We start from the raw sequence: 16781 nt of genomic DNA on the forward strand, positions 1-16781 counted from the left end.
CATTCTTTTGTTACAAATATTCTTTTAGTAAAATAAAGAAAAAGAAGAGACACTAATTACCCAGTGCCTGCCGATTAGATCTATATATAGACTAGTTTCAACAATGGCACAATAAATAAATAAATAATTTTTGGTAATTAATTAAATTTTATTACCAAAATTATAAAAAAAAGAAAAGAAAGGAAACTGCACGTTGGATATCATGTAAATTTATTACCGCCACTTTGCAATTTGCATTTTTATGGCATTTGTGAAGTGGATCTCCTGAACTATATCTGCCTGGTCAAGAACTCAATACTCTTGCTGTTTGTTTTGATGTTCAAATATTTGAACATCCATTTGCATACTGATGTTTTAAGCGCCAATACCACACAAGAGGGGGTGATTTGTGTGGTACCCAATTTTCACTTAACTGCCCTGGTTTTTCTAGGTGCTCCAACTATTACTGTTTGCGGAATAATAAATACTGAAAATAAAGAACACAGAGATTTTTATGTGGAAAACACCTGGCTCAAAAGGTGGAAAAAACCACGACCTACTACTCAGTAGGATTTTCCCAAACTTCCAGTAAAATCACTGAACCAAAACAACATTTACAAAATCTCTTTGTAAACCTAAGGATTAACTCTAATCCCGTTGTGGCAACCAGCCTCTAACTGCTGCGACAACTTCAAGTTAACTCTAACTTGAATACTCAAAGTACCTATTACAATTGCTTCTAGATAAAGCTGAAAGGTACAATTTTAAATCACCTACTACAATTGAACTAGAATAAAAGATAAGACACAATGTAACTGGTTCTTCTATCTCGTTCAAGTAGCTCAGGCGTGCACACTCAAATCACACATAAATTGCTTGCAAAATTGCCTTGCTCTTTTGCTCTCAATTTAGTTTAACTTTTGCGTATGTGCAATACCTGTAAAAGAGAACAATACTGTCATTTAATAGGTTGGTAATCAGAGTTTGATTGGGACTCAATTGCTGCTCTTCTATCGTAGAAGAGTTCATGATGATCTCAAACTCTAACACTATCTTCATCCTAGATTGTGTTCTCTTCATATAAGGAGACTTTCTCTCCTTATCTAATATGCAACATTTTCGATCAGATCAGGAGATATTGCTGCTTGATCAGTAGGACTTATCTCCTTCGCGTGCCTCTCACATGTATAGATTGATCATGACTGTGCTTCACAAGATGAACCTGGTCCATGACTGAGTTCTTTTGTCAATCTTCAAAACTTCACCTGTTCTTGGGCCAACAAATTCCCCCTTTTTGATGATGACAAACTCTATGATTTTTACTGATTTGGAACCTGTAAGAACTCAGCTTAACCATCAATACTAACTTTAGAAAATTCACTTATCATCAAGGACCAGGTTAATTAGGTTATAAATATCACTTATTTCAGAATGTGTAAAGCATAATGTCTCTTCCCCCTTTTTGCATCATCGAAAAGTTGCATACAACGTGTGACTTCCAGATTTTAATAAGTACTCATGGCCACTGGGGCAACTGCAAGTGCAATCATCAGTAATCAAACAAACATATTTAAACTATCAAGGACAAATTAATCATTGAACAAGAGAAAAACAGTAGTTATCATTGATAGAGATATGTTGCCACCTACAATCCACAAAAAGAAAGAAAAACATTCAAACCATGAGCAAAAACAAAAAGATAGAAAAATCCCTAATCTGGGTCACTGAGGTACTAGGCAAATTCAGGAGACAAGAGCTAGGAGTCCTAAGGCTTGGAGGAACTGGAGGGTTGGGTTTGGGTTTGGGTTTGGAGAAGATTCAGCATGTTCTGAAGAATTCCATCATTCTTCTCCTTTTTTTGGCAAGCTCAGATCTGAGACCATCCCTCTCAGTTTTCACTTCAACCACACGAGCCTTGAGCCTAGCTATTTCAGCATCTTTGGCTGCACATTCCTGAACCAGAGCCCTAACTTTGCTGTTGATGGGTGTCTTCTGGGATGAACCAGGTTCATTTGGGATGGCATTGACTGGATATTCACAAGCAAGAAGAGTGTTGATGCCAAAGTGTTCCTTGCTCGAGGCCATTTCCCATTTCTTCAGAGGGACATTGAGCCTGTCCAGAACTGTGGTTAGAATAAAGCCATATGGAGTAGCATGAGCCTTGGAGCCATTTATGACCCTGTCTAGCAGCTTGATAATGAAGGCAGGCCAGTTGATTTGCTTTCCTCTTTCCAGGAACTCCATAAGAACCAGATCCATGTAGTTAGCAGTGTGCCTTTTCTCCTGTCTGGGCAATAAGCACTTGTTGACAAATTCAAACACAACCTTGTGCTCAGGCCTCATTTCACTTTTTTGCATAGCCCTGGCTTCATTCACATCTTCTGAATCACAAAACCTCTTGGTGATTTCAAGAGCAGTGGGGAGGGAGTCCAGACATGGCCACCTTTGCCTTGTATTGTCATCAAACCCTTCAGAGGGTATGTCCAAGATCTCTCCCAATTTCTTTGAATCAAACTGCACTTGGACTCCTTTCACCATGCTGCTAACAATGCCTTCCATTACCACAACATTTGCCATAAATTCAATTAGCTCATTTCTGGCTAGCCTACCATCCATCTGAAGGACCGTGTCCTTTCATCCCTGAGCAGCTAAAGCATCCGCCAATCTTATCATTCCTGGTTCCACCAGGACCTTCAACACTCTACCCTTTAGAATCTTTCTTCTGCCAAACATAGCAAGCTTATCCTGTTCCTTCTCAGAATCATTTTCTTATTCTTCTCCACTCCAGTCATCATCATCAGAAATTTTTGATTGTTTGTTTTTCACTGCAGATCTTGTTCTCATGGCTAGTGAAGGTTCAACAACCTCAGACACAGAGGAAGACTTCTTGGAGGAAGTCTTGGGCTTTTTAGGCTTGGGGGTAGGAAGCTCCACTGATGTACCCCTTTCTTGACGGACCAGTTCCACCTCCTCTTCCTCAACAGCCTCTGAGGATTCTGCAATCTTTCCCTTTCCTTTATCCATTTTCTTTTTCTTACTTGCATCTAAAGCCCTTTATAGCTCAGCTTCACTCTGTTTCACCCTTCTTCTTGTGGCTCTACCCTTTAGCAATGAAGAGGCAATAGGTGTTGGGGATGAAACCATTCTTTTCTTGGAAGGCTTAGGAACATTTGGGGCTTTTATTGTGGAAGGTTTTCGTTTCTTTGGGTCATAGCTTGCCCCAACCTTTTTCAGCAGGTCTGCTAGGGTTTCTTCAGCAGATGAAACAGGTTCATCTCTTTGTGTGCTCAGATGAACCAACCCTTCAGCAGCTTCCCCAGAACCACTTCCCCCCTAACTTCATGCCACTCTCTTCTACCCTTTCATGTTCAACTCCACAGATAGCAGGCACTACTCCCTTCCCAATTCCCCTCTCTTTACCACATGCACCCTCTCTCTCTTTTTTCTTTTTCAAATTTCTTCTTACCTCCACTCCTTCGTTTCTCAGGCAATTCAACATCCCTAATGGGTCCAACCAGAACAAACCTAGTCTCTAAGTTTTCAGTCACATATGAACCTACCTTAGAAAGGGATTCTTGAGTCTTGTCAGAATCAGAAGACCCATGTCTTTAATCCCTTCTAGTTATATTTCATCATTTTGTAGTTAAATCCATCATTAAAATTCGAATTTGGGATCAAAAATTGGAAAATTGGGTGAAACTTCATAGGCTAAACTATTGGGTTTTTGAGTGGGTGTTTGACCTCCGATTTGGGAGATTTTAATACGGTTAGACTCGTGAGAGTACGAGAGTTCTGATAATCTAATAATTATTCGATTCCGAGGTGTTGGCCTGAAGGGTATTTTGGTTATTTTACCTAATTTCACGCCGTAGCTTTGAATTTAATAGTAAAACCAGTTGGTTGCGATGTTATTCACAATATGTAATTGAATTGAATAGATTTGGGCCATTTGGAGTCGGATACTCGTGGCAAAGGCGTGATTTCTAGTTGATTTTGAGCCGGTTCGAGGTAAGTGGCTTGTCTAACCTTGTGTGGGGGACCTTTCCCCTTAGGTTTTTGTTATTTGATATTTGAGTGCGTGGTATGCTAGGTGACGAGCGCGTACTTGAGCCAATTGTTGAAAATCCAGTTTTTACTTGAGATATTGAGACTGAGCCTTCCTTCATATTTGCCTTATTGTACTTGTAATTATAACCTGTGTTAGATTAGAAAAACATGTTTAGTTGATTCAACTTGACTAATTGTTTAAGTTGCCTTGACAGTACTACGTGAAGCATGCTAGGCTAGTACTACCTGTTGCTTGTCTTTGTACTTCATTTCTTAGTATCTTCTGGTTGTGGTTGTGCATTTACATTGGGACTACGGATGTGGGATTCCGGTAGATCCCCCCTGTTTGTTTACTTTGGGACTATGGGTTCGATTCCCGGTAGATCCCCCTGCACTTTTACTTTGGGACTGCGAGTTAGATTCCCGATAGATCCCCTTGCACATTGATAGTTGGACTACGGGATGGTATCCCGGGAGATCCTTCGGATATACACATATGATGGACTACGGGACGGTATCCTGGGAGATCCACTGGACAGTTGAGAAATGGACTACAGGACGGTATCCTGGGAGATCCTCATTGTTACCATTGGTATTGAGCTGTACTTATTTTGTGGTTGTTCCGTTCCTTGTGTATTTGATATTGCCTTGTTTAGCTTGTCTGATTTCACTACTATACTCACTATTACTGCTTATTTTTCATACTGTTTAATGTATGTTATGTTGTTTAACCTCAGTAGGGCCCTGATCTTCCTCGTCACTACTCAACCGAGGTTAGGCTTGGCACTTACTGAGTACCGCTGTGGTGTACTCATGCCCCTCCTGCGCATGTTTGTCATGTGCAGATTATCCAGGTACCTCTACTCAGGCGCACTATCCTTGAGGCGAGGAGATACACGGAGACTTCGAGATATATCTGCCGCGTCCGCAGACCAGGAGTCTATTCTGTTCTAGCTTTAGTATTCAGTTTATTCCTTTTCTCTCAGTTGTTTAGATATTCTAGAGTTCGAGCAGCGTACTATGTTTCTGTTAGCCTGTGGTTCCCGTGAGTTTTCGGGTTTTGGGATTGAGTTGTAGACTTCCGTATTCTGTTTTGAGTTGTATAGGCTGAGCGGCCTTATATGCAGTTATTATTTTAATATGTCTAGCTTTATTTAACCATTTCGCAAGTTAGGTTGTTATTTCCGCATTGTTAGGCTTACCTAGTTGTAGGAACTAGGTGCCATCACTACATGTTCATGGAGGGTGAATTGGGATCGTGACATGTTGATATCAGAGCTCTAGGTTCATAGGAGTCACGGAACACAAGCCGGTTTATTAGAGTCTCGCTGATCGGTACGGAGACGTCTGTACTTATCTACGAGAGGCTATGTAACTGTTTAGGAAAAAAATCTTCATTCCATTTGAATTCCTTGTCGTGCGATATTTTGGCATCACTTCTAAACTTCTGACTTCTATTCTCTCACAGATGGTAAGGACACGCGCTACTCGAGATGATCAGGCACCCGCGCCACCTACTGCAGCCGTCAGAGGCCGGGGTCGGGGGAGAGGTCGAGGATGCGCACGTGGTGAAGCCAGCGCACCTGCGCGAGCTGCCGCTGAGGTACCACCAGCAGATCCAGCCGGAGCCCAGGCACCTGGCGCACCTAATACTGCCACTATTACTCTAGCACTCCAAGAGACTTTGGCTCAGTTAATGAGCATGTACACCACCTTGGCTCATGCAGGGTTGCTTCCCCTTGCTGCAGCCACATCCCAGGCCGGGGGAGGAGCACAGACTCCCGCCGTCCGCACTCCTGAGCAGCGAGTGCGGGTTGAGCAGGCTCCCGAGATTATTCCCGCACCGCCTGCAGTGCCAGTTCAGCCAGAGGATGGGTCAGCTGCTTCGGAGGACGAGCAACGGAGACTTGAGAGGTTCAAGAAGTATGATCCCCCAGTGTTCAGTGGATTAGCATTAGACGNCCACAGTGTGTGCAGATTTTGTTCTCAGGAAGAGTGAGGTACTTGCTTTTAGGATCCCACTTAGGTGCTTGAGTCCCATAGCCAAGTCCTCTTTTGTTGCTACTGTGATGTTCTTGTAGCCAGGAAAGTGCATCAGAAGCCTTGTTCCATTTGCAAGTTCTGTCTAGTTCATTTTTTACCTTCCCTAGATCTTCTTTTAAGATTTTTATCTGCTCATCCTTCCTGTACAACTCATCCTTCATTTTTCCTAAGTTTTCTTCTAGGGTGAGTTGAGTGTGATCAGCTTTCTTTTTACCTGTTCCTAGTTTCAGTTTTAAGTTCTCAGACCTAAGTTCTAGGACACTAGTGTCAAGTTCAAGAACCTGGTTCTTCAACTCAGCATTTTTACTATCACTCTCATTAGCCCTAGATTCTAGATTTTTGCACTTGGCTTTTAGGATAACACATTCCCTAGACAGATCTTCCTTCTCATTTTCAATTATCTCAGACTCATCAATGAAGTCTAGCAATACTTCAGACAACCTTTCTTTAGACAGGAATTTAATCTTGTCTTTGAGATGAAGGACACTTACCTCTTGTTCATCATCTGATTCTCCGATAGCCATAAGTGCTTGTTCATCTCCAGCTTCATCTTCTGAGTCCTCATCTGATGTTTCTCCCCAAGCAGCAACCATAGCCATTGTTGATCCTTTGTTCCTTTTGGGTTGGACCTGTTCCTTCTTCCTGTTCCTTGGTTCAGCACTTTCCTTCTTCCACTCAATTTCCATTGAGGACAGTTCTTGATCATGTGATCAGTCTTACCACATTTGTAGCAACCCTCGTTGGTCTGTTTCTCAGGAACCCTTGGTTTGTTGAAGGTTGTACCTCTTGAAGAACCCTTTCCTCTCATCAGATACTTTTTGAAATCTCTTGTGATCATGGCCATTTCATCATCCTCCAGATCTGAACCTTCAGCTATTCTGAGAGCCAGACTTCTTTCCTTCTTGGGTGTATCCATTTTCATGGTTTGCCTTCTCAGCTCATAGGCAGTGAGGTTTCCAATCAGTTCATCCTGCTTGATAGTAGCAATGTTCTTTGATTCCTGAATATCAGTGGTTTTGCTTTCCCAAGTCACAGGTAAGACTCTTGTCAAGATTTTTTCAACCTTATCTTCTTCAAGGATAATTCTCCCAAGAGATTTAAGTTCATTTGTTAGTGTTTTGAACCTTGTGTACATCTCCTGGATAGATTCTCCTTCCTTCATACTAAAATTCTCATATTGAGAATAAAGTAGTGTTCCTCTTGATCTCTTTACATGAGCAGTTCCTTCATGAGCCACTTGTAAAGTGTCCCATATTTCCTTTGCAGTAGTACAACTTTGAATCCTGACGTACTCGTCTGGACCCAGTCCACACACAAGCCATTTCTTGGCCTTGGCATTCTTCTCCCATTTCTTCAAATCTTCAGCAGTGCAGTCAGCTCTTGTCTTTGGCGCATCCATTCCTTCAGCATTCTTCTTTGTAGTTGCTAGAGGACCATCAGTGACTATGTCCCAGAGTTCATAGTCTTCTCCTATGATGTGATCTCGCATCTTATTCTTCCACCAAGAATAGTACTGACCATTAAAGAGTGGAGGCCTAGTAGTGGATTGCCCTTCCCAGTTCCCAGGTGGTGCACTCATCGTGATCTTTTCCTAAGGTGTTAACCTCTTCAAGGATAACCCGCTCTGATGCCAATTGATGTTTTAAGCGTCAATACCACACAAGAGGGGGGGTGATTTGTGTGGTACCCAATTTTCGCTTAACTACTCTATAGAAGAACCTGGTTCTTCTAGGTGTTCGAACTACTACTGTTTGAGGAATAACAGATACTGAAAATAAAGAACAGAGATTTTTACGTGGAAAACACCTGGCTCAAAAGGTTAAAAAACCACGACCTGCTACTCAGTAGGATTTTCCCGAACTTCCACTAAAATCACTAAGCCAAAACAACATTTACAAAACTCTTGTAAACCTAAGGATTAACTCTAATCCCGTTGTGGGACACAACCTTAACTGTTGCGACAACTTCAAGTTAGCTATAACTTGAACACTCTAGGTACCTAATATAATTGCTTCTATGAAAGCTGAAAGGTACAATTTTAAATACAATTGAACTAGAATAAAAGATAAACACAATGTAACTGGTTCTTCTATCTCGTTCAAGTAGCTACAAGAGTGCACACTTAAATCACACATAAATTGCTTGCAAAATCGCCTTGCTCTTTTGCTCTCAATTTAGTTTAACTTCTGCGTATGTGCAATTCCTGTAAAAGAGAACAATAGCTGTCATTTAATAGGTTAGTGATCAGAGTTTGATTAGGACTCAATTGCTGCTCTTCTATCGTAGAAGAGTTCATGATGTTTTCAAACTCTAACACTATCTTCATCCTGGATTGTGTTCTCCTCATATAAGGAAAATTTCCCCCCTTATCTAATATGCAACCTTTTCGATCAGATCAGGAGATATTGCTGCTTGATCAGTAGTCCTTATCTCCTTCACGTGCATCTCACATGTATAGATTGATCATGACTGTGCTTCACAAGATGGACCTGGTCCATGACTGAGTTCTTTTGTCAATCTTCAAAACTTCACCTATTCTTGGGCCAACAACTTTCATCCACTAGTTCTTTTCTGGATGGGACAACACCTCCTTAAGACTTTCTAGCTACCCCTCATCACTAATGAGGACATACTTTGCAGATGGCTACATGCATGACTCTACCCTTGGCCTCTTTGATCTCCTCAGAGGTTAAGGTTGTTCTTTTTCCTGAGTGGGTTACTCCACTTGCTCGACATCATCATCAAGTGCCCCCCTGCTCAATAACCTCACTAGGTTGCTCCCCTTGCTCGGAAACCTCGTCGGTCCTAGTTTCTGCACTTGTGGGATTGTTAGGAGTAGAAGGAATGGTAACAAGGTTAGGGATTATACCATTCCTGTCCTTCTCTGACTGATCATCTACAGCTCCAACTTCACTTTCTCGGAAGATTACATCTCTACTTCTAATGACTTTCTTTTTACGGGATCCCACAATCTGTACCCGAACTCTTCATTTCCATATCCGATGAATATGCAGCAAATGAATTTACCATATAGCTTTGTTCTGTGCTCCTTTGGTACATGTGCAAAAGCTCTGCAACCGAATACCTTTAGATGTGAGTAGGACACCTCTTTGTTGGTCCAAACTCTCTCTAGGATGTCAAATCCAATGGAACTAATGGACTCCTATTGATCAGGTAATATGATGTCAGAACTGCTTCACCCAATAATGACTTAGGCAGTTTAGCCATTCTGAGCATGATTCTCACCTTCTCAACAATGGTGCGGTTCATTCTCTCAGCTACACCATTGTGTTGTGGGGTTCCAGGAACTGTTTTTTCATGTCTGATCTCATGGTTCGAGCAATACTCTTCAAATACCCTTGAAGTGTACTCACCTCCACTGTCACTTCGGAGATGTTTTAGCTTTTGTCCTGTCTCCCTTTCCACCAGAGCATGAAACTTCTAGAAAACTTGAAACACCTGATCTTTGGTTTTCAAAATATAAACCCACAATTTTCGTAAAGCATCATCAATAAAGTAACAAAATATTTGTTACCAATCATCGATTCAATTTTTATTGGACCACAAACACCAGAATATACCAAATCAAGTATATTTAATTTTCTTTTAGACGATGTCTGAAATGAGACTCTATGGTACTTACCAAATAAAAAATAGTCACAAGGTTTTACCGTTGCACTTTTGGCAGAAGAAAAGAGTGATTTCCTGGCAAGAATCTGCAATCCCTTCTCGTGCATATGACTCATTCTTTTGTGCCCAAAATTTGCAGAAATCTCATCTTGTGCCACGTTCAATTCACCTTGGCATATTTCTGCATTTGTTCTGTACAACGTGCCACGAGCAACTCCCTTTGCAATCACCAATGATCCCTTGGTGAGTCTCCACTTTGGATTTGGAAAATAGTTCTCGTACCTATCTCAGTCTAAAGCAATTTTCGAGATCAAATTCATCCGCAAATCAGGTAGATGCCGCACGTCCTTTAGGACCAATGTGTATCAGACATTTGTCTTGATACAAATGTCACTGTTCCCCACAATATTTGAGTAACTCGTGTTATCTATTCTCACAGTTCCAAAATTACCTGCTACATATCTGCAAAAGATTTCTCTTACCGGTGCGGCATGGTAAGATGTTGTTGTATCAACCACCCATTCCGACTACGGACCTCCCAAGTGCATGCATATCTCTTCCTTATTTATAAAGAGGACAACATTATCATTTTTTTGCACCATGGCGGTTTTGTTGTCATCATTCTTCTGGCCACTGCTTTCACCTTTGCCCTTTCTTAGATTTGGGCAATCTCTTTTGAAGTGACCTGGTTGATCGCAATTGTAGCAATTTTTGGCTTTTGATTTGGATCGGTTCTTAGACTTCCCACGACTTCCGGATCTACCATAGTTGCTTGAACTCCCTTGGCAACTCCTGCCTCTACCTTCTGTGATGAGAGTCTGTCCTTGATTTTCAGGCTTCTTTCTCATCTTCTCATTGAGTAGAAGAGCTGATGTGACATCTTTCAACTCAATGGTTGTCTTACTCTGCAGGATGGTTGTTGCCAAATTATCGTACGAAGATGGCAATGAGTTCAATATCAAAATGGCTTTATCTTCTTCGTCGATTTTCACTCCGAGGTTGGCGAGTTGTGTGATTAGTCCGTTAAACACATTTAAATGTGACAAAAAATTCGTACCTTCACCCATGTGTAGGGCGTATAGCTGCTTTTTCAGGTATAATTTATTTGTCAGCATTTTGGACATGTATAGGCTTTCCAACCTTGTCCAAATGCCACATGCGTTGTCTTCATCAATGATGTTAGTTACAACATCATCTCATAAGTGCAACACGATTGCACTAGCAACCCTTTCATCTAGTCAGCCCAATCCTCAGCTTTCATGGTATCAGGCTTTTTGGCATTAGTATATAGTCCCTTGTGTAATCCTTGTTGGATGAGCAGATCCCTCATCCTTCTTGCCATGTTGAGAAACCGCTATCTCCCTTAAATTTTTCTACCTCGTACTTTACTCCGGTTTTTTTTACCGAGTATAGTACTACCGACAGTGAATAGTATTTATGTGAACGAGCAAAACATGTGCTCTAATACCAGTTGTTGGGAATAAACTCCCCACAGAAATAATATTCATGGTAATAACAACAGAATAATAACGTAGTGTCGAGATACGGTAATCAACAAGAATAAAAAGAACCACAAGGACACAAAGATTTTAACGTGAAAAATCCTTCTGAATAGGGGAAAAATTACGGGCTCGAGAGGAGCAAAGTAATTCACTATAATGAAGAATGGCCCGCTACTACAAAGAGTATTACACCCTTGATCGTGAAATATCGATTGCTTGTTGAACCCTGTGAATTGCGTGAAAGTAGGATACTCCAAATTCGGGGGTCAAAGAGTTTTAGAAAACGTTCTTGGTGGAAAATTTTACACTCCGTAGTCCCGAGTAAATACTCCAGAAACCACTATACACTCAAAAATAATAACCTTCTTTTTAGATTCCCACCTCACTACAATATCACTCACACTCTCTAATTTTTCTCACAAATTACACCGCATGTAAATACTCACACTGCTCTCTATTCTCTCAGATATATTTCTCTCTGAGATTGGTGTGTAGAAATGAGAGTTGAAGCTCTCATTTTATAGTGTTGAGCACCCAATCTTCCACCAATCAAAACGATTGGTTATTGCAATTTGCAATTGCAAATTGCTCTATCACTATTTTTGACAATTTGCAGATCAAATCCAAAGTAAGTTATAATGGAATCTACCACTTTTCCTTCCTTTTCTTTTTTTCATTTATGGGTATGGACCCAACAAGAACATATGAGGTATAACCACAATAAAGCCCTTATTGTAATCACAAACGACAGATGTTCAATAATCTTCAATTGTATATAATTAAAGACACATTAAACTATTTCGGCCATAAAAGAAGATAACTACTAGTATTAAGATCGGCAAATCCGTGCGGATACTATGGTGTTTATGATGTTGTCGCACGAGGTGTTTGTCGTGCAGCTATAATGATATACTAGTATTTTTGTACGAGTATATTGTATTATGCAGCGTGTGAATTTGAATTCATCTTGATGGCGTGGATTGGTGGTAAATTGATTGACGTTGGGTGATTCTGATATAGAATCCGACGATGGTTAGTGTTGAGCATAAAATTGGAAGTTTTGACCATGCAAGTGAATTCTTTATGCCTTATTATCCATTTTATATGCTTTATTTAAATTCTTATGCTTTTGTGTTAAATTCTAACATGCTATTCTGTGCCTTTATTAATAGTAGATAGCTCTTGATTTGATAAGATGAAGATAGCATCTTGTTATACACAATAGGTGAAATTAATTTTAACTAAATGGGACAAGTCAAAAACATTACTTGTCAATCAATATAAATTTTATTACTATAATGAAATTAATTTTCTCTAATGATAGCAGGATATTCACACCTCAACCTTAGATTTTCTTCTTATTATTTTTTAACTATACTAATATTTTCAACAGCAAAATGCAAAATCATGACTACTTAGGGGTTGTTCTTGATTGTCCTATATGATGATAAAATTACAAAGATGTGCGGTCAACTAAAATACCTGCCATCCAAATAACTGTCCCACGTGTAACAAACCCAATCTCCCAATCCCCACAAACCTACAAAGCCGGCCATGAAAAAGCTCAAAGCTGGGATCGCCACTCCCCCTCTCTATACATTCATCTATGTTAACTCCCTTCCTTTTTCTTTACTACACATTTTACAATGCTTTGATTTTTTCTTATTGTTCGTTTAATCACTCTTAATCTTCTTTGTTAAATTCTTATTATCTTATCTTTAATTTAGATCTTATATCATAATCTTTTTCAGTTCTTGTTTCTAAGGCCAATCTGAAATTTTGTAAAGTTTGAATCTTGGCATGTGGGTGACTTTGCTTGTTTCTGAAATCAGAAGAAAGATCTGTCATACTCAATTTCTGCCTAAAAATGTGGGTTCTTGTGGTGTTTCTGAGCTGTGATCAAGGAACAGTTACACAGCTGTCCATGTGAAGCCTCAAAACCAAGAAGATATAATACAAAAATAATCAAAGGAAATCATGAAAGCAAGGAAAGTGAATGTACATTTTTGAGCTTGCTATTTCTGGTTTAAGGGTTACAAAATAAGGGATCTGCTGTATGTTTGATGGAGTGAATGGAAGAAATGATGGCACCAGGCACCAGTATGTTACCCTGTAATGGGGAAATAGAGAATGGATTCTGTAAAGGGAATATGTCAGCAATTGAAGAAAATAAAGAAATATCTGATGATCTGAATCAGCCAAATGCAGGGAAGCCACCAAGAAACAATCCAGGGATGAGGCATTGTATTAGCCAAGCTAGCTTGGCAGGTACTTCTGCATTGGTAAGTGGATCCAATTTTGCCAAAACATGATAGTTTGATCTTTGCTTGGTTTATTTAAAACTGAGATTCTTATGTTGTAGGTTGTCAAGTAATTCAGTTATGTATAAGTGACCAAGTCCTTTGTTTTCCATAGTCTCTGTGATGTATGTTATGTACTAAAGTTATATCCTTTAGCAGGACTTTGTATCAATTGCTTGAGGTGATCAGTGAAAACTTGTATGGTATTCCTGTTGTGGAAATGAACTATTTCAAAAACAAAAAAGGAAAATTGGACCGGATAATTACTTGATAAAATTGTGTCAATTGCGCGGTGGTTCCTGGTCATTGTTCACTAGTGGCAATCCTAATTAATTGCTAACAACTATCAGCAATCTCTGGTTTTAAATCTTTCTTCCAAGGAGAAGTATCTTGGTGCTAATAGCAGTGAAAAGGAGATCCCAGTACAGACATTCTTCTTCATTATTGAGTAGCTTGATTTGCTCTAAGTGAACTGTTTAAAGATTTTCTTACTGTTTACAACTTTTAGGATTTTAATACCATGATTATGCCAACAATGACTTTGTAGGTCGCGTCATGAATTATAAGCTGTTGGTGAACTGTCATTTATTTGCATTACAACAGTTAGCCTTGCCTATATGAATTTGTGCACGATGATTGTTTTGCAAGCATATCACCTTGTAGGTTGTTTAGTTGGAGAGGCTTTTCATCTGTCAGTGTGTGTTTATGCTGCTTGCTGATTGAAAGTTGTCTTTGTGTTATCAAATCTCTAGGAACCAAATACAGTAATGATCGGTCTGAGGTCACCATCAAGTGACAATTGTGCTTATGTCCCCATCTTTCGCTCTGGAAGCTGTTCTGATATGGGACCCAAAACGTACATGGAAGATGAACATATCCGTGTTGATAATCTTCGGGAACATGTTGATGACTCCAAAGGTCTTCTTTCACAAGGAGCATTTTATGGTGTATGTTCTTTCTTATTTGATCCAAATTGTCGTTTTTGAGGAAGAGCTGAAGTGCCATATAATTTGTTGAAAGTTACATTCTGTATGTAATGTCAAAACATGATTCTTGGCTGATACAGCCTGATGTCACTAGGTTCTTTGACTGTCTTGTATTGAATTCTAGTACTAGTCATAAATTTAAAAATTCAGGATTAAAATTAGAAAGCTGAATATAATGAGCACTGGTGTTTTTAATAAAAACATATATTATAGAGTTCAAAGATTTCTATCTAGTTTTCGGTAGTTGTATGATATCAAGTTATCAACAAGAAATGCGCTAACTTGAAAAGGCAACTCCTTGGATATTACTTGTCTGATTGTTGTTTTTGTACTTCCAGGTGTTTGATGGCCATGGTGGCGTTGATGCTGCATCATTCACTCAGAAGAATCTCCTTAAATTTATTGTAGATGATTCCCATTTTCCATCGATGGTAAAAAAAGCTGTCAGGAATGCTTTTGCAAAAGCTGATAATGCGCTAGCTGATACGAAGTCTCTTGATAATACCTCTGGAACAACTGCTCTGGTCGCACTTATTTTAGGAAGGTAAGACATTGATCTGCTTCTGTGTAGTTCAGTCCTATGTTCCAATTCTTCATGTTGGAAGGGAGCAACAAGTAGTGAATCCATCACTGTCCCTAAACATTGTTTATGCAAAATTATGAATATTTTGGACTATCGTCTGTGTTCTGATCTAATGGTAGAATACCTTTCTACTGAAAGGAAAGGCATCACCGAAACCTAAACAAAGTTTATCAGGTTGGGGAATGTCGATAATGAAATAGAGGCAAATTGAAAAATTGGAAGATAAAATGATGATAAAATCATTGTAGCCGAAAATCATATCGCAATACTTGTTTTTCCTTAGCTTCGTAAGGAATGGCCACATGTTAGTCCACTTTTCTTTTGGCATATCGGTTTTGCAACTTTTTCTAGGGATTCTCAAAATTTCTTTTTAGATTACAGTTGACGAGGCTTTTATTTGATTTGAGATGAGAGTAGTTTGAACACGTGCGATAGGCCCTTATATATTTGAAGTTCATAGCCGAGTAGATGGCATTAGCGCTTTGAAATGTGTAGGTCCATCGTGCTAAAGTGATCTTCCTAAGGCCTTCAAATTACATACCATGGTGGAGCAAACCTTTCACGTTTTAGTTATGATTTTCATTTACAAGGACACATTTGGACTTACATCTATGTATTTATTATATTCATCTTTCCTTCGTATCCCACTTAGTTGTCTCAGATTGTAACTTGCACTCATTTATTTGTTAATATTTTCTATTGTAATACACAGGACCATGCTAATAGCTAATGCTGGGGACTCTCGAGCTGTACTAGGGAAGCGCGGAAGAGCAATTGAATTGTCAAAAGATCACAAGCCAAATGCTACTTCTGAGAAATTGAGAATTGAAAAACTAGGGGGAACGATTTTTGATGGCTACCTCAACGGACAGCTGTCAGTTGCCCGAGCACTGGGTGACTGGCACATAAAGGGCGCCAAAGGTTCAAAGGGCCCCTTAAGCTCAGAGCCAGAGTTCGAAGAGGTGGTCCTGTCAGAAGAGGATGAGTTCTTAATAATTGGCTGCGATGGCTTATGGGATGTCATGAGTAGCCAATATGCAGTTACAATCGTAAGAAAGGAGCTCATGCTGCATAATGATCCTGAGAAATGCTCAAAATTTCTTGTCAAGGAGGCACTAAAACGTAACAGTTGTGATAATCTAACCGCTCTTGTAATCTGCTTCTCTCATGATCCGCCACCTCGAATTGAAATACCAAGAACTACAAGGAGGAGAAGTATATCAGCTGAAGGACTGGATCTTTTAAAGGGGGTGTTGAGTGACATATGAAAAGGAGAGTTTGGCATCTGTTTATAGAGATAAATTAGCATACACCATAGGTCAGCAATTTTTCTGAGTTTCTGCTGTCCATGGTTCATATTGATCTGTTGCTGAGAAACACGAAGCTCCTGTAACCTTGGAGCCTCGAGGAACTCGGTGTTTGTCCTTTTTCTGTTACTATTCTTTGAATGTTATGTGCTGATTATAATTATTAGATGCAAGATCCATTCATAGCCAAAGGGGTTCAGTTTGGTCTTTGTGAAGGGACTGACCATAATCTATGAAATGACTTTGGTTGTGTTTTCCTCCCCTCCCAAAAGAAGAAAAAGTTAAAAGTTTCCTTTCTCTACAAAATGATTGTAAAGCTGAGCATTACTAGTGCAAACAAGATGGATGTTCTTGGTATGTCACTTTTGTTACATAACTTCTGTGTTTTGGATAACTTACCAAAA

The 16781-nt window shown here is 39.7% G+C and overlaps 1 protein-coding gene across 1 annotated transcript; it reads left to right on the forward strand.

Moving 5' to 3' along the window:
• Positions 12680-16753, forward strand: LOC109210256 (probable protein phosphatase 2C 47). Its single transcript, XM_019373653.1, has 4 exons — positions 12680-13483; positions 14254-14448; positions 14826-15031; positions 15783-16753. Exons 1-4 carry the CDS (start codon positions 13274-13276, stop codon positions 16336-16338), a joined length of 1167 nt encoding a protein of 388 aa, XP_019229198.1. The 5' UTR covers positions 12680-13273; the 3' UTR covers positions 16339-16753.

This window comes from Nicotiana attenuata, chromosome 2 (assembly GCF_001879085.1).
Source record: "Nicotiana attenuata strain UT chromosome 2, NIATTr2, whole genome shotgun sequence".
NCBI classification, from domain to species: Eukaryota; Viridiplantae; Streptophyta; class Magnoliopsida; order Solanales; family Solanaceae; genus Nicotiana; species Nicotiana attenuata.